General features: G+C 44.4%; 1 protein-coding gene across 2 annotated transcripts in view; it reads left to right on the forward strand.

The window, feature by feature from the left end:
- The window catches only part of CPM (carboxypeptidase M), a 68,825-nt gene that overhangs the window by 45,982 nt on the left and 4,162 nt on the right, over nucleotides 1-18,681 (forward strand). The window contains exons 3-6 of one of the 2 annotated variants that reach the window (XM_058557667.1): nucleotides 404-576; nucleotides 2,024-2,208; nucleotides 2,921-3,091; nucleotides 6,297-6,449. In XM_058557667.1, coding sequence (XP_058413650.1) covers nucleotides 404-576; nucleotides 2,024-2,208; nucleotides 2,921-3,091; nucleotides 6,297-6,449 — 682 coding nt within the window. The other variant, XM_058557668.1, reaches the window with a different exon arrangement.

The raw sequence follows: 18,681 nt of genomic DNA on the forward strand, positions 1-18,681 counted from the left end.
CATGGTGGCTTTATATGCATCATACTTGCTCACAGAGACACAACTCCCATGCCTTCTCTGGAACCCCAGAAGGTGTTTGGAAGGCAAGCAAATGGGAAACATTATGATAAGAATAACCTTAACTCCACTCTACTTCATTTTCTAAAAGTAAATTATTTACAGATGGATACTTTTTTTTAAAAATGAGCTTATTTATTTTTTAAAAAATGATTTTTCCTAACAATTTTCAGCACTCCAGTGTTGACTGCCACTTGCCAGAGTATCAGTATGCGTGAGAAACAGTGGTCTCACAACTGGGTTTGGTCTCACACATCATGTGCGGAGTCTCTTGTTGGGGATTTGTGCTTTGGGGACCGTGTTCCTCTGACCTCATGATACCCCGTTTTCTCGTTAACACATTCAGACTGTGGGGCGGGAAATGCTGCTCCATTTGATCGAGTATCTGGTAACCAGCGATGGAAGAGACCCTGAAGTCACGCATCTGATCAACAGCACCCGCGTACACATCATGCCTTCAATGAACCCCGATGGGTTTGAAGCTGTCAGAAAGCCCGATTGCTTTCACAGTAATGGGAGGTAAGGGGGGCTAGCCTGTCTCTATGTAAGAACAGACAGCAGCAGAGAGGCCCCCATCAGATCTCGCCCCTCGGCCCTGTCCAGAGGAGCCGGTGACCCATCCCGAGAGTCCATGTCACGTCATTGCCGGGCTGAGAACTCCTCAGGGCTGCCCGTTGCCATTAAGGTGAGAAGTGCAATCCCGACTGAGGCTTCCGAGTCACTGCTCCGGCCTCATTTGTCCCCCTTCTCCCCACGCCCCCTCGCCCCCTTGCCCCCATGCCCCTCTGCTTCAGCTGCTCTGTTCCTCCTCCTCCGCCTCCTGGAACTGCCAGGTTCTCTCTCCCCTCTGGCGTTTTGCACACCCATTTCCCACTCCTCAGCCCTCCCTCTGCTTAAACAGCATCTCCTCAGAGACTCCTCCCTAGCCTGTCGTGTGTTAGGTCCCAGTTACGCTGGCCTGCCACCTGGCGCTTTACCTTCACAGGAGTTTTTAACATCTAATTTCCTGTTGAATGTCTCTCTTCCAGCTACACTGTAAGCTACCCGAGGGCAGGAATCCTGTCCTTGTGTTCATCGTGGGGAAATCCCCAGGGCCTAGCATGATTCCTAGGCCCTTAGTCATTACTGGTTGATTTTTTAAGCCAGTATAAGAACTAACCACAAAGAAGAGTGAGTCTTGTCGGATTTCTGGTTTAAGCAGTTAATTTTGTTTCAAGCTGCCTCGGGAAGTTTGGAATTTCTATGTCTAACATACATTTATATTTGTGGAATTAAAAATTTGTTTGCTTTTACCAAAAATAAATAAAATCTCACCACTTGATTCCCTTCCAGTTTTTCTAGCATATTTAAACACGGCCAGTCAACTTTTCAAAAATACATTTGTATAAAGTAGCACGTTCCTGTTGTGTCTGTTATCAGTTGCTATGTAACAAACCACCCCCAAATTTTAAGGACTTAAAACAACAACCTTTTTATTTAGTCTCAATTCTTTAAGTTAGGAATTTGGGCAGGGCAGAGCAGGGACGGCTGGTCTCTGCGCTGTGAGGCCTGGGGCCCAGCTGGGGGCTGGCTGAGACAACCAGCCCGGACCATGCATCTGGAGCCTCCTTTCTGGCTGTCACCTGGGCTCTCATTTCCCCATGTGGACTTGCCCCGTGCCCAGCCTTGGGGTCTCATGGCTCCAAAAGGGAGTGTTTCAAGAGCAAAAGCCCCAAAATGCACACACTTAACCAACCCTCTTCTTACATCACAATAGCTCCTGTCCCACTGGTGAGAGCAAGTCACATGGGAGGGGACCACACACTGCATGGACACCAAGGGGGTTCGTGGGAGGCTGCCAAGGCTACCATCCACCACCCCCATGTTTGTGTTTGTAAAAACACCCAGAGCCAAACCCAAGGTGTGCCCACTGCACGAATCCGCTCCCTCACCATCAGTAAACCCTAAAACATTCTTTCTTTTAAAGGGAAAATAGTAACGACTATGACCTGAATAGAAATTTCCCCGATGCTTTTGAATTGAATAATGTATCAAGGCAGCCTGAAACGGTGGCCGTCATGGAGTGGCTGAAAACAGAGACCTTTGTCCTCTCTGCAAACCTGCACGGTGGCGCCCTGGTGGCCAGTTACCCGTTTGATAATGGTGTTCCAGGTAAGCAGACACGGCCAGCTCGGGCTTGCTCAGTCCAGAGCGGAACCGCAGACTCTGCCTGGGAGTGGGGATACACCACTTCCTCTCCCCACGTAGCTTCTCAGGCAGGGGTGGAAAGCCTCCTTTTCCCAACCCTGACCCGTCCTTCCTACAACTTATAAACAGTAGATGACACTGTGGCTGAACTGACAACCAGCAACAGGATTATTTGACATTCATCCTGAAACAGTGAAATGGGGATTTAGATTCTCTCACAAGAGGCAACATGGTAAAAAGAAAGTAAAACCACAACAACCCCACTTTCTTTGCTAATCATATGAGTAATAATTGCTTACTCCTCTTAAAACTCTGTGGGACAAGGTATGTACCAGGGACTTAAAATATTACGGTGGCTTCATTTAACCCCTACAGTACCTAAGGAAATGTTGCTGACCTCCAGAAATTCGCCAGAGTGACTAAGAGGATATTTAGCTTTTAGGCTGATGTAGGAGGAGCTTGGATATGTATATGGCTTATTTTGTGTGATGTCACCGTGTGTATGTTCATTAGAAACTAGGAAGAAGAGTGGAGGGGCACCGGTGGAAATGGGCAGAGGATTTCTCTGGGAAGTCTTGGTGTGCGACGTGGTGATATATTTGCCCACATGGTGTTGCGTGAGCTTGCTTGTCCTCCAACGTCAAGTGAAGGTTCTTGGCTTGTCTTTCCCATACAGCAACTGGGACGTTACACTTCCGGAGCTTGACCCCCGACGATGACGTTTTTCAATACCTCGCTCATACCTATGCTTCAAAAAATCCCGACATGAAGAAGGGAGATCAGTGTAAAAATAAAATGAACTCTCCTAACGGGATTATAAATGGATACTCTTGGTATCCACTCAAAGGTGAGTTTCTCTTCATTCTTCCATCACCGTCACCCACAGGGGCCAGCTGGTTTTTGTTGACCCCAGCAGATGTCAAAGTTCGTTAGGCACAGTACAGTCCCTTCCAGCGTCTCTGTCAGCTCATGTCACGAGAGCAGGGGAGTGGACCGGTGGTTTGAGAGATGCTCAGACATGTCCATCACCACCACCGCCTCCTCCATCCTTTCAGATGCTTGTTCAGCATTTACCTACAATGATCCAGGAACTGTGCCAAGAAAGGTGAACAGGATGCAGATCTTGGGCTGGCCCGGTGGCGCAAGCGGTTAAGTGCGCGCGCTCCGCTGCGGCGGCCCGGGGTTCGCCAGTTCGGATTCCGGGCGCGCACTGACGCACTGTTTGTCAAGCCATGCTGTGGCGGCGTCCCATGTAAGTGGAGGAAAATGGGCACAGATGTTAGCCCAGGGCCAGTCTTCCTCGGCGAAAAAAGAGGAGGATTGGCAGATGTTAGCACAGGGCTGATCTCCTCACAAAAAAAAAAAAAAAAAAAATAGGACGCAGATCTTACTCACCAGTTTAATAGGGAAGAGTGACACGCAATAAGTCATTGTAATGGCAGTGTAATTGGAATAAAAATAGAGATTTAGAAAAGGTACAGTGTACCACGGGGGTGTAAAGCCAAAATACAGCAGGGAGTAGTAAAGACCTTGGAGCAATTTAATGCTTATGTCTCATCTGATGGGGCAGCTGCTGCTCGGAGCCGGTTAATTATTGCTGTGCAACAGTGCAGCCCCAATATTGCCACGTCTTCTGGTTTGTAAAACAAGCAGGATTTGTACAGGAGGTCTCATGATGTTAAAGCCGCTCTGCGGGCTACACAAAAGAGCTCCTCGGGCCGACACAGCGCGAGGGAGCCTCCAGCTTTCCTCTCAGACCAGGATGGCTGGGGGCGGGGGAGGGGGGAGACTGCCTGTGGGGACATGGGAGGAGGATGTTCTCAGAAGGGATGGTGTGAGCAGAAGCCCAGGGGTGTCAGAGAACTCGTCCTGGTCTGGGAGCTGAGAGACGATAGGAGGGACCTAGGATGGAAGGGCGAGCGGGGCGACAGTGGGCTGCAAGCGGGTTTCCATTGCCTCAGTGGAAAGTGCCCCTTCGAGCCTGGCCAGCCTGGCCCTACTAACAGCAGGCTGCAGGCTGCGTCTCTGCATCCCCGCGCTTCCCCAGTCGCCGCTTTGATGGCAAAGGCCATCAAGCAGTCTTGCACAGACTGGGAGTTCCGTGTCTGGGTGACTCTCTGCCAGCTTTCCAGGTTACACAAATAAGCATAGACCGTGACTGAAAGGCAGGGGGCCAGCTAGACACCACAGCATCCAAACTTCTCTCTGCTGTCTGAGACAGTCTCCCCACCCCATGTCAGGGCCCCAGCCAGTCCCTGCTCGTCACTCCTCATAGCGGGGAAAGGGCCCTCCTGCCCACAGGCAGAGCTTCCTCCATGTGCACTGTCTGTGACTTTCCAGACAGATCCAGGCGTGTGGGCAATGAGCTAGGAACCTAGACTTGCTGTTGGGAACTGTTCCCAAGTGTGCCCGTGTCTAGGCTGTGTATCCTTCTGAGAAAAACAGCAGAGCCAGTGACTTTGAGGAGCTGAGAACAAAGCATCCGGCTCAGCCTGGCGGTTCTGTGTGCTGGGCCTGACCGGCCCTGTCTGGAGCCACACGCGCTCTCCATGCCTGGCGTTCTCCATCCTGCGGCTTTGCACATCTGCTCTCCCGCTTAAACTCTTTCTGCTTGAGACACAGCCATCCAGCCAAGGGCTTTTGTTTCGTGTCCTTTCTCTCTTCCGTTTTCCCCCCTTCTATTTCTTAGTGAAAATGAGGTCAGAGAGAGAGAAAAAACTTACAAGGTAAGTAAAGGAAATAGAAGGACAGAGAAATTCTTCCTGGCTGGAATCTGGACCTACATAATATTTAAATAATATTTTGATTATTTTCTTAGAATAAAATTTTTTTCTACTTCAATATTTCCCAAATACCCTGATGGAAGTGAGAATACATATTTTACTGGGCAGTATCAAGTGTAACAAACTGAAATCTGGCAGAAACTACTACCTTCAAATTTACTATATTTCATCAAATCCATGATGCCATCAGTTGTAAAATACAGTGTACCACCAAGAAAGAAAAAATATCTCCAGCCAAACTCATGACCCAATGAGGTTTTTCAGCCATCAAATTAAGACACATCCCAGCTCAGAGATTTTAAAATATGAAAAGTTTTGCATCTTAGAAAATACAAAATGTGATTATAACCCTTTGAAAATTGTGTCTTGGAGGTAAGGTCTGCAAAGTGAGCACGGGCAGTGGCGACCCCAGGAGCAGCAGGGGTCGGCTCTTTCCCTCCCGAGAGAGCCCGGCGCCCTGTTTCTGTCCTCAGAAGCAGCTCGGTGTCCCAGCCCACACCCTGGGCACGGTGCTCACCATCTGTGATTAGGCTCCTCACCTATGAAACATGGGCAGTACTTGCTGTGAGGATGGAGTACGTTGATACGGAACTCCTCCAACGGCACCTGGCAACAGTGGACACTTGGTCAACGGCCATCATTATCCTTCAAATTAGCATACTTAGCCTTACATAATAAATGTATTTATAAATCGTTTGTAGAAATATTTTTAAAGAAATCTCACTCTATATCTGTTTAAAATGTAATTTAGGGAAGAAATGTAGTTCGAAGAATCCTTTTTGTAATGTGTGATTAAAAAAAGGACACTTACCCCCCTTAATTTTTTTTTTTTTCCCGCTGGGGAAGATTTACCCTGAGCTAACATCTGTGCCAGTCTTCCTCTATTTTGTATGTGGGTTGCTGCCACAGCATGGCTGCCAACGAGCGGTGTAGGTCTGAGCTTGGGAACCGAACCTGGGCTGCCGAAGCAGAGCGCACTGAACTCAGCCATTACGCCACGGGGCCAGCGCCTCCCCAACCCCCCTTAATTTTGATGCACAGTTGAACTTGAGTCAGCTCCGGTCTGGCTCCCCAGGTGGGAACACTCAGGATGGCCTGGTCAAGCCTGGGAATGAAATATTGAGCCCTGACTGTACGTGGCAAACTCATTTTTTCCTGTTTTTATGCACTTTCCTTGCAACTGTCTGATTCACTTGTCTCCAAGGTACATGATACTGGGTACATTCCAATTTTAGACCTTAAAAAAAATTGAATATGCTTGTGTTTTAGGTGGAATGCAAGATTACAACTACATCTGGGCCCAGTGTTTTGAAATTACGTTGGAGCTGTCATGCTGTAAATATCCTCCCGAGGAGAAGCTTCCAGTCTTCTGGAATTTTAACAAAGCCTCACTGATTGAATATATAAAACAGGTGCACCTAGGTTTGTAAGATTTTCTTATTAATTCCTGTCAATGCAAAATATAGCATCTGGCAAAACCTTTGGGTTGAGAAAATGCAAGCCCCTATTATGTTTTCTAGGTAAAGCTTCACTTTTAGCACCAGAACTAACGATTAAGAATTCTGTCTGCATGAATATCTGCAGCGTGTGGGAAATGCAGTGCCCTCGGTTCGTAGAAGAGAAAGCATGATGTATGTTACTTTAATATGGGGGATAAAATCCAGAGTACACGTTGAATGACCTGGAAATCTGGCAAAAGATAGGAAAAGAGGTTGTTACTATGTTAACATCATCACTGATTTAGACAAAGCCAAGTGTGCTGGTCACTGACCACACACTATCGAGACCCAGAGAACACTGGACGTGGATTTTGCATTTTTTTCTGGAACTGGGGTGGTGAGCTAGCAGCGTTAGCTTCCGCCCCTCGCACCCTCAACTCTGCCAAATGGCCTGGCACTGGGAATCTCCTCAGCTCGTCTTTTGGTGGCTGTCTGGCCTTTCTCACGATGGACAGACTAAATGTGGCAGAGTGTAGTTCTCAGACACGCGTGGTGGACCCACTGGGAGAGTTTGTTGAACACACGGTGCCATGCGCCGGCCCTGAGTCCCCGCCTGAGTTGTCTCGAATGGTTAACATCTGCCTGGGGGATGCTGATGCTGCCGGTCCGGGGACCACGCTTTGAGAACCACCGCACTAGCGAAACACACTGCCTGTGATGAGGATAGAATCACACACGGTCCAAGTTCACTTAACAGTCTGTGTCTCTTTGGGCAGGGTGTGGAAGGCTCTTTTGCATTGCCAGAGTTAAAGTTGTTTTTCGCCATTCAGATGGCTTGGGGAGAGAAACATCTCAGGAACTGGCACAATAGTTGTGCTACCAAATCAAGCCAAAAGGGAGAGTGTGTGTTTGTGTTGATGCATATTGCATCATGGGTCTGCTGCACAGCTGCATAATTCCTGGAATTTTCTGCATGCTTCGCACCAAAGCTTTCCACCTGCTAAAAAGAGATGGAGACGGTTGAGGGAGAGAAAAGTCAGAAGCACAGGGGTCCAGGGCTGAGTACAAGGGCAGTTAGGAGCTTGCCTTGGCCACACATCCTTAAAATGGGTGCCCCTCTGCCCTTCATACCCACGTCCCCAAGCCCAGGCTCCCCCACCCTCAACACAGGGACGATTGATGGACTCACAGGGCTGGGTCTACCCAGCTGAGACGTTTGTGGGGTAGGTTGACTCTGTGATAGGGATGTCACAAATTGTCGTCTTTCTTTTCCTCTGGCATCTTGACAGCATTGGTTAAGCTTGTTACTGGGTCTCTCGTCTCTCTCCTTTCACATTATGTCATCAAATTTTGTTTTGGGTCCTGTCTTGCTTAGTATTCTGGTGCTTCTCCAGTAGATTGTCTTCATGAGGCATGCGCTCATTTCTGCCGTATTTCTGCCTGGATCGATCTTGAGTGTGTTACTCTGCCTGTTCTGTTCTAAAATTCCTCCTCCACCAGCATCAACATGGGAGTGCATCTGAACAGGAGACATGCTCCACGTGCCTGCACCACTGTTTCTGGAATTTCAACCCAGCTGTAAAGGTTATTGGCCAAGCACTAAATTAAGGTGGGCTCTGAAGTATCAGGCTGACGTAACAGTGCCAGTGAAGGAGTTTTGTAAGCTGTTAAACAGCATATCAATTACAGCATAGCTATTGTTATTAACTTGGAGGGCTTCTAAGTCCATTTACACTGGGTTTTATAGAGAATATGTATCTATCTGCCTGTCCTTGTGATCAGACATGCACAACTCATATGTAAGAGCACATTGACCCTGCCCCCTTGTAGTTTAAGACAGAGATATTTTTGTCTAGTTTAATAGTGAAACCATATCAGAAACAGTGTGGTTATTGTTACTTGATAGAAAGGTTCTCGCCAGATTGGTGCCCAATAGGAAGCCAGAGAATCTCTTTGTTTGTGGACGATGGGAGCAAACCCCTCTTTATCAGCATTGCTCTGGTGTAAGGAAATTATGGATATTTTGTTGAGCTGCGTCACAATCACTGGTTGTTTCACCTCTTGCTAAGATGCCTCTGAGTCTCTGAGATTTTGACCATCTGGAAGTCTCTGGCCCACCTTGTCTACTGCTCTAGTGGGAGGGCCTGGCCCAGAGCACAGGAGCCTGTCCTCCTGTGAAACCTTGAGCGAGCCCCTCGTCTGACTGAGGTTTTAGTCAACTGGAAGTTGGGAGTAAGAGCACGTGCCTTGCCTCCCCCCAGCTTGTTCTCAGGCTCCGGTGGGGTTATTCTTTCCACTGAATCTCACTGCTGACTCAGTCTGAACTCAGACCTCTTGGTGCCGTGGAGTCACACTTAGAGGATTTACTCGGCTGGGGCTGGGATGAGGGTGATGCAGACTCAGGCCAAGGCAGCAAAGGAGGGTGAGTCTGGATCCTAGGGGCCTGGAATGTCCTGTGTGTCCCCTCTCTGAGGATAAGCAAAGATGAGCAGACACTGTCACCTGCTGCTGTCCTCTCTCCCCTGAACTTGAAGCAGATCTGAACCTAGGATTTGGGGGCTGCCCCACAGCACTCAGAAACCTGAGCGACCTGGGTCTGAGAGAATCTGGTGTGTGCTGAGTTCCAGAAGCCCATGGGACAGACACATGTCTGTCATCAGATCCCAAAGAGGTGGCACCTGTGCTCTTAGGTGGGGACTTGGGAGTAGACGAGCTGTCTCCCGAGTGCCACCCAGCTCTGCCTGGGTTGTGGCCGACAGACGCAGGATGCCAGCTCTCGCCCGGCCCGGGCGTTCATTCATGAGGCTTGAACATTCCCGGGGGAGGACAGCTTTACCTTTCTCCCCCTCATTTCCAGCTGTGGCCACGGAACGTAAGTCTCAGTTTCTGTTCTCCTTTGTTTATTATCTTTCTGAGCTTTTTTTCAAGATTTTACTTTCCGTTCCCCTGATGGGATGGTGCTGGCTCTCTCTGCATCTCTGTGGATCTATGGTCTGTTTTCAGTGTTTCAATTTCAGCATATAGAGATAAATCATATCTTCTGGTAAAACAATTACTTCCCTCTAACTGAAAGGTCTGGTGGTGCCTGGACAGAGTATTGTAAAGATATATGAGATCTGAAGGCAGCCTTCATTGGGCTGGTGGCCTGGGGTTTTCCTCTAATAGAAATTCCACATTTAAGCGTGGTCTGCGTTTGTTCAGGAATAGAGTGATGTTCAGATATCCCAGCCTTCCTCAACTTGAAGAACCATCACTAGGTTTGGGGAAGGGTAATATGGGAACAAATCTTTGGGTTTATAGAGGATAGTGAGGGTCAAACTGGATATGAAGACTTCCAGTGGTTCCCCTAAGTCCAAGTTATTCCTCCTTTTCCCATATTTGAGGGCAGGCCGACCACAGGCCACTTGAGGTCTTTGTTCCTCGTGACACATACTGGTAGAGGGTGTTGTGTGGGTACCTCAGGCCATCTCAAAACTCTGTTTGTGCTACTATCAAAAGAATTCAAGTCTGTTCTGTTCAAGTGGAACCGCTTCTAGCCAAGAAGGAATTTGCTGCCTCCTTCTAACGTATCAGGACATTTTTTTCTTAGTGTCTTCTGCCAACTACTCATTATTAGCATCCTGAATCCTATTCCAGCATTATCTTAGATGTTAAAGAATGGTGCAAAGTCAGTTTCAAACAGTTTTGTTTTATTTTTTATGAGTTTGGGTTTTGTTTTGTTTGATTTGTTTGGTTTTGGGAAAATCAATGAAAAATACAAACAATGCCAACATACAAACCACCAGTACCACACGTGGTCTTGCTCAAAGGCACAGATTCTCTAAGTGGCAGGAAGACTGTAAGTGAGCTCAGAGACCTGGAGGAGGAGGAAATATGCAAAGCTTCTCCCGTCACACGTTCCTGCCCTTGGAACAAAGCTGAATTGAGATTCTAGAAACTTGTCCAGAAATTCTGTCTCAACTCCAAATTGACACAGCTACAGTGTCTCTTTCTTTGTATAGTTTTTCTTATCCAAATAAGAAGAAAAGGATTAATATTGGTTGAGCCTCCTCTTCAGCTATTTGCTATTCTGTGCTATTTGCATTTAATCCTCACGACCATCCGGGAAGATGGTTGGTACCTGTCATCCCATTTTACAGGTGATGAAACTGAGGCTTGGGAATGTTGGTGACTTGGGAGCTGAGATTCAGATTGAGACCTGACTAAATTCTTTCTGTCATACCAAGTGATGATGATTGGGACGTGCTGTTTATCTAATGTATCAAAGGACCTCCGAAAAGGAGCACAGTGGAAATGTCTCTTCACAGAATAATGCCACTGAAATCCAACGAATAAATGCATAATCAGGTTACTAAGTTATGACTGATGTTTGTGGTTGAGTAATTCCTAAAGATGAAAGGGATACATACCAAGTACAAGAATAAATATAAATGGAACATTTTTTGAAAGAGGCAAAAGAGGAACAAATTACATGAAAGTAGAGGTTTATATAGTTGACCTGGGTTGAAAAAGTAAAGGAAATATGGCACTTAATAATTCCTTTTCTGGAGGAAAAAAAGAAGAGTCAAGAATTAGGGAAGAAAGTAAAAGGCCACTTGGGTCAGAGAGAAGTTTGCTTAATGTTTGAGATAAAGGTTTTGTTGCTAAATGTCAAAACTTGTACATTTCATTTGAGCCTTTTCTGAGGGAAGCTATTTAATGTGTGCCTCACATTCTTCTGTCCCAGTGAATAATTACCAGGTATAACTGTGTGGGGGTAGTTCAGGGTCGTTTTCTCCTTGTGGCCTCTTCACCCTCATTTAAGACAACATAATTTGTCACTGGAGTGAACAAATTGGAATGTGAAACGTAAGATTTAAAATGAGAGAGCCTTAAAATATGTGGCCTTTTACTAACTGTACTCCTGAAATTCTGAGGTGAGGGGAGTGGTGTCGGGTTCAGCGTGGGCTCTGGAGACTCATGTGGACTTACAGCAAGGCTGCGCACTGTTGGTTAGGTGAGCTGGAGAAGGTTTTAACAACCCAGAGCCTCAGTTTCTGCATCTGTAAAATTGTGTGATAACACTGCCTGCCTCGTGGAGTGGATGTGAGGATTCAGTGAGAAAACGCACCTTAGGCACTTAGCAGAGAGCCTGAAATATACTAACTGCTCAGTAAACATTCACTCTTGTTATCAGTAATAAGACCCCAACGATAGATTCCCTGCTTCCAAGCAAGCTTGTGACTATAATTTTGTTCCCATGTAGTTTGCCAGACCATGAGACAGAACTGTTGATTTCCTTGCGTAGATAAGCATCTTATTGTAAATTAATACGTGGGCGTTTCTGAGTTGTGTTTCGGATTTCGTGGAACCCAGCCGTGGCTCTGTTGCAGTACAGCTGGCGCCTGAGTGAACAACTTGGGAGTGAAGGAATGGATTTGGACTGTCGTCTGCATTCTTTCATTTTGATCATATGTGCCACAAATGGAATATACAACCACAACAAACAAATTAACTTAAATCAGATTGGCTGCTTGACTGTATTTTAAGTTACATCAAAAATAAGTTTACTGAGTTCCAGTTCAAGATGGGGATGTAGGAGTATCCTGAAATCACCTCCTCCCGTGGACACAGCAAATCTACAGCTGCATACGGAACAATTTCCTCTGAAAGAAACCCAAAAACTCCCTGAGCGACTCCTACACATCAGGCAAACAAGGAAAAACTCACATTGACATAAGTAGGAGAGGCAGAGACACAGTCTCGCCATAAACCCCATCCCCAGCATGGCAACCTACAATCAGGAAGGACTCACCTCCAAGCTTCTCCCTGAGGAGCAAAGGGTGTGAACCCCACAGCTGGCACCCCAACTGTTAAGACCTGCACCCGAGAGACAAGCCTCCAAAACATCTAGCTTTGAAAGCTGTGGCACTTGCATCCACGAGACCCACGAGGCTACAGCAAACTGAGAAACAGTTCTTAAAAGGCTTGTGCCCACAGACTCACCTGGCTACTCACCAGGAAGGCAGCCGACCAACAAGTGCCCACTCCTTCTTTGAAAGAGGCCTATTTGCTTGTCTTAAAGCTTCACCTGAGGGCAGACATCTAATGTAACACACATCTAGGGGCCACTGACATACGCTCCAAAGATGGAGGCTGCAGGACGCCATCTCTGTGCTCTCTCTGCCTCCCTCCAGGCAGCTGGCATCTCCCAGAAAGGAGCTTGTTCACTCGTCTGGAGCGCCAGGTTTTGCGGCTACCACCCAAGGGATACCCCTTGAGTGCCTGGCTCTGGTGGCCAGCAGGGCTATGTCCTCAGGTCCCACAGGACTGTAACAAATAGAGAAGGAGTTCTTCACAGTGGAGAGGCAGCAGACTGAAATGCCCAGTCTTCTTGTGAAAGAGACCTATTAGCTTATCTTCATAGCTGTGGCCTGAGGGGCAGGCTTCTAATTAAACACACATCTAGGGGCCAACTACAATCCTCTCAAGACCAGGGAGGCTGGCAGGTGCCATCTGCACGCTCTCCCTCTGCCCCACCCCAGGTCCCCAGTGTCTCCAAGAAAGGAGCTTGTGTACACATCCCTTGATTGCCTGGCTCTGTTGGCCAATAGGGCTTGTGTTCACGGGTTCAACAGGACATTAGCAAACAAAGAAACAGTTCTTACCTGGCTATCACCCCAGGGCTCAGTGCATAGGGAGCAGACAGAAAATGCCCATCTCCCAGTCTTCCCCTGAAAGAGGTATATTTGCATAATACACCTTAACAGCTGCTGCCTGTGGATCTGGCTTCCCATCGGCCTGAATCTAGGTCCTGACTGAGATCCTCCCCTTTGAGACAGTGACAGGGCTTGGCACACCCTCAACTACTGGGAGCCACTAAGAATAAAGGAGGCTGCGTGGCCAGTCACAAAGATTTGAGAGACAACCAAGAGCCAGAGAAAGGTTGAAGGATAAGGTTCATCTCCTACACAAGGCCATGCCTTCAAGACTGGGAAGGGTGGCTCTTTTATCTAACGCATTAAAACCAATATAGAGAGTCAAAGAAAATGAAGAAGCTGTAATATGTTCCAAACAAAAGAAGAAGGTAAAACCTCAGAACAAGACTTTAATGAAATGGAGGTAAATGATTTACCCAATAAAGAGTTCAAAATAAAGGCCATAAAGATACGGAGCTCAGGGGCCGGCCCCGTGGCTTAGCGGTTAGGTGCATGCACTTTGCTGCTGGTGGCCCGGGTTCAGATCCTGGGTGCACACCGACACACTGCTTCTCCGGCCATGCTGAGGTCGCATCCCACATACAGCAACTAGAAGGCTGTGCAACTATGACATACAACTATCTACTGGGGCTCTGGGGGAAAAAAATAAATAAATAATCTTAAAAAATTAAAAAAAAAAAAGATACTGAGGCCCGGCCCCATGGCTTAGTGGTTAAGTGTGCACGCTCCACTGCTGGCAGCCCGGGTTCGGATCCTGGGCACTCACCGACGCACTGCTTCCCTGGCCATGCTGAGGCCGTGTCCCACATACAGCAACTAGAAGGACGTGCAGCTATGACATACAGCTATCTACTGGGGCTTTGGGGGAAAAGTAAATAAATAAATAAAATTATAAAAAAAAAAGATACTGAGCTCAGGAGAAGAATGCATGAACAAAGTGAGAATTTCAACAGAGATAGAAATTGTAAGACAGCACCAAATAGAAGTGACAGAGCTGAAGAATCCAATAACTGAACTGAAAAATACATTACAGGGGCTCAACAGCCGACTAGGTGAAGCAGAAAAAAGGATTGATGAACTTGAAGACAGGAAAGTGGAACTCACACAATCAGAGCAGCAAAAAGAAAAAAGAAGGAAAAAGAGTGAGATAGCTTAAGGGACTTATGGGACAACATCAAGTGGACCAATATTCACAGTATAGGGTCTCAGAAGGAGAAGAGAGATAGAAAGGGGAAAAACCTTTTTTGGAGAAATAATGGCTGAAAATTTCCCTAGCCTGGAGAAGGAGACAGACATCCAGATCCAGGAAGCCCAGAGAGTTCCAAAAAGATGAACCCAAAGAGACCCACAACAAGACACATTATAATTTAAGTGTGAAAGTTAAAAACAAGGAGAGAATCTTAAAAGCAGAAAGAGAAAAATAACTGCTAATATACAGGAAACCCCCGTAAGACTATCAGCTGATTTTTCAGCAGAAACTTTGCAGGCCTACAGGGAGTGGCATGATATATTCAAAGTGCTGAAAGAAAAAAACTTTCAACCAAGAATACTGGTAAAGTTCTCCTTCAGAATTGAAGGAAAGAGAGTTTTCCAGACAAGCAAAAGCTAAAGGAGTTCATTACCACTAAACCAGCCTTACAAGAAATGTTAAAGGAACTTCTTTAAGCTAAAATGAAAGGGCACTAATTAGTAACAGGAAAACATATGAAGGTATAAATCTCACTGGTAAAGGTAAATATATAGTAAAATTCCGAGTAATTTAATGTTGTAAAGGTAGTGGGTTAATCACTTATAAAGCTAGTATGAGGTTAAAAGACAAGAAAGTAGTAAAAATAACTATACCTACAATAAATTAGTTAATGGATACACAAGAAAAAAGATATAAATTGTGACATCAAAAACATAAAACATGGGCAGGGGAGTAAAATTGTAGAGCTTTAGAATGCATTTGAGCTTAAGTTATTATCAACATAAAACAGACTGTTATAAGTAGTTTTATGTAAGTCTCGTGGTAACACAAAGCAAAAACCTAGAGCAGGTTTTTACAAAAGATAAAGAGAAAGGAATGTAAGCATACTACTACAGAAAATCATCAAATCAAAGAGAGCAAGAGAAGAAGAAAGGAACAAAGGAATTACAAAACAGCTAGAAAACAATTACCAAAATGGCAATAAGTACATACCTATCAATAATTACTTTAAATGTAAATGGACTAAATTCTCCAATCAAAAGACAGAGAGTGGCTGAATGGATTAAAAAACAAGACCCATCTATATGCTGTCTACAGGAGACTCACTTCAGATGTAAAGACACACACAGACTGAAATGAAGGGATGGAAAAAAGAGACTCCATGCAAATGGAAACCAAAAGAAGACGGGGGTAGCTATACTTATATCAGACAAAATAGACTGTAGACAAAGACAAAGACTGTAATAAGAGATCATTATATAATGATAAAGGGGTCAATCCAACAAGAAGATATAACATTTTAAATATTTATACACCCAACATAGGAGCACTTAAATGTATAAAACAAATATTAACAGACCTAAAGGGAGAAATACATAGCAGTGTAATAATAGGGGACTTCAGTACTCCACTTTCATCAACAGATAGATCATTCTGACAGAAAATCAATACAGAAACATTGGCCTTAAATGACACATAAGACCAGATGGTGTTAACAAACATATATAGAACATTCCACCCAAAAGAGAATACACATTCTTCTTAAGTGCACTTAGGACATTCTCCAGGATAAATCATATGGTAGGGCACAAAGCAAATCTTAATAAATTTAAGAAAATTGAAATCATATCAAGCATCTTTCTTGACCACAATGGTGTAAAACTAAAAATCAATTACAAGAGAAAACTTGAAAAAACACAAATAAGTGGAGACGAAACAACCTGCTACTGAACAACCAATGGATCAAAGAAAAAATCAAAAAATACCTGAAACAAATGAAAATGGAACCACTACATACCAAAACTTATGGGATGCAGCAAAAGCAGTTCTAAGAGGGAACATCACAGCAATAAATGCCCATATTAAGAAACAAAGATCTCAAACTGCCTAACTTTACACCTCAAGGAACTAGAAAAAGAAGAACAAACTAAGCCCAGAATCAGTAGAAGGAAGGGAATAACAAAGATCAGAGCAGAAATAAATGAAATAGAGACTAAAAAGATAATAGAAAAGATCAATGAAACTAAGAGCTGGTTTTTTGAAAAGATAAACAAAATAGGCAAACCTTTAGCTACACTCACCAAGAAAAAGAGAGAACGCAAATAAAATCAGAAATGAAAGAAGAGACATTACAACTGACACCACAGAAATATAAAGGATTATAAGACACTACTATGAACAATTATACACCAACAAATTGGACAACCTAGAAGAAATGGATAAATTCCTAGACACATACAACCTACCAAGATGGAATCATGAAGAAATAGAAAATCTGAACAGACCGATAACCAGTAAGGAGATTGAATCAGTAAACAAAAAAAAGCTCCCAACAAACAAAAGCCCAGGACCAGATGGCTTCACTGGTGATTCTACCAAAAAATAAAAGAAGAATTAATACCAATCCTTCTCAAACTCTTCCAAAAAATAGAACAGGAAGGAACACTCTCAAACTCATTTCACAAGGCCAGCATTACCCTGATACCAAAACCAAACAAGGACACTACAAGAAAAGAAAATTACAAGCCAATATCCCTGAGAACATAGATGCAAAAATCCTCAACAAAATATTAGCAAACCAAATTGAACAATGCATTAAAAGGATCATACACCATGATCAAGTGGGGTTTATTCCAGGGATTCAAGGATGGTTCAACATCTGCAAATCAATCAATGTGATACATCAACAAAATGAAAGATTAAAATCATAAGATTATCCCAATAGATGCAGAAAAGGCATTTGGCAAATTTCAACATACATTTATGATAAAAACGCTCAACAAAGTGGGAATAGAGGGAACGTACCTCAATATAATAAAGGCCATATGTGACAAGCCCACAGCTTAGATCTGAAAGTGAAAGCTTTTCCTCTAAGATCAGGAAGAAGACAAAGATCCCCACTCTCACCACTTTTATTCTACATAGTACTGGAAGTCCCAGCCAGAGCAATTAGGCAAGAAAAAGAAATAAAAGGTATACAAATCAGAAAGGAAGAAGTAAAACTGTCACTATTTGCAGATGACATGATATTATATATAGAAAACTCTAAAGACTCCACCAAAAACTGTTAGAACTAGTAAACAAATTTAGTAAAGTTGCAGGATACAAAATCAATGTAAAAAAATCTTTTGCATTTCCATACACTAATAACAAACTATCAGGGCCGGCCCCGTGGCTTGGTGGTTAAGTGAGCACGCTCCACTGCTGGCGACCCGGGTTCGGATCCCGGGCTCGCACCGACGCGCTGCTTCTCCGGCCATGCTGAGGCTGCGTCCCACATACAGCAACTAGAAGGATGTGCAGCTATGACACACAACTATCTACTGGGGCTTTGGGGGGGAAAATAAATAAATAAAAAATCTTTAAATAACAAACTATCAGAAGAAAAATTAACAGTCCCATTTGCAACTACATCAAAAAGAATGAAACATCAAAGACGTGCAAGACCTGTACACTGAAAACTATAAGACATTGATGAAAGAAATTGAAGAACACAAATCAATGGAAAGTTATTTTGTGCCCATGTATTGGAACAATTGATATTTTTTAAATTTCCATACTACCCAAAGCAATCTACAGATTCAATGCAATCTCTATCAAAATTCCAATGGTATTTTTCATAGAAATAGAACAAAAAGCCTAAAATTTATATGGAACCACAAAAAACCCCAAATAGCCAAAGCAATCTGAGAAAGAAGAACAAAGCAGGACGCATCACGCTTCCTGATTTCAAACTATATGACAAAGCTATAGTAATCAAAACAGTATGGTATTAGCCAAAAAGAGACACGTAGATCAGTGGAACAGAATAGAGAGCCCAAAAGTAAACCCAAGCGTATATGGTCCATTAATTTAGGACAAGGAGCCAAGAAGATACAATGGGGAAAGGAAAATTATCTCTTTAATAAATGGTTCTGGGAAAGCTGGACGGCCATAGGCAAAAGAATGACACTGGACCACTGTCTTACGCCACACACCAAATTAACTCAGAATGGATTAAAGACTTGAATGTAAGACCTGAAACCATAATATTCCTAGAAGAAAACACAGGCAGTAAGCTCCCTGACATCGGTTGTGGTGACGATTTTTTGGATCTGACACCAAAAGCAAAGGCAATAAAAGCAAAAATAAACAAGTGGGACTACATCAAACTAAAAAGCTTCTGCACAGCAAAGGAAACCATCAACAAAATGAAAAGGTAACCTTGCAAATGGGACAAAATATTTGCAAATGATATATCTGAAAAGAGGTTAATATCCAAAATATATAAAGGACTCATACAACTCAACAACAAAAACAAACAATCCAATTAAAAAGTGGGGAGAGGG

The sequence above is a fragment of the Diceros bicornis genome, chromosome 17, assembly GCF_020826845.1.
Source record: "Diceros bicornis minor isolate mBicDic1 chromosome 17, mDicBic1.mat.cur, whole genome shotgun sequence".
Lineage (NCBI taxonomy): Eukaryota > Metazoa > Chordata > Mammalia > Perissodactyla > Rhinocerotidae > Diceros > Diceros bicornis.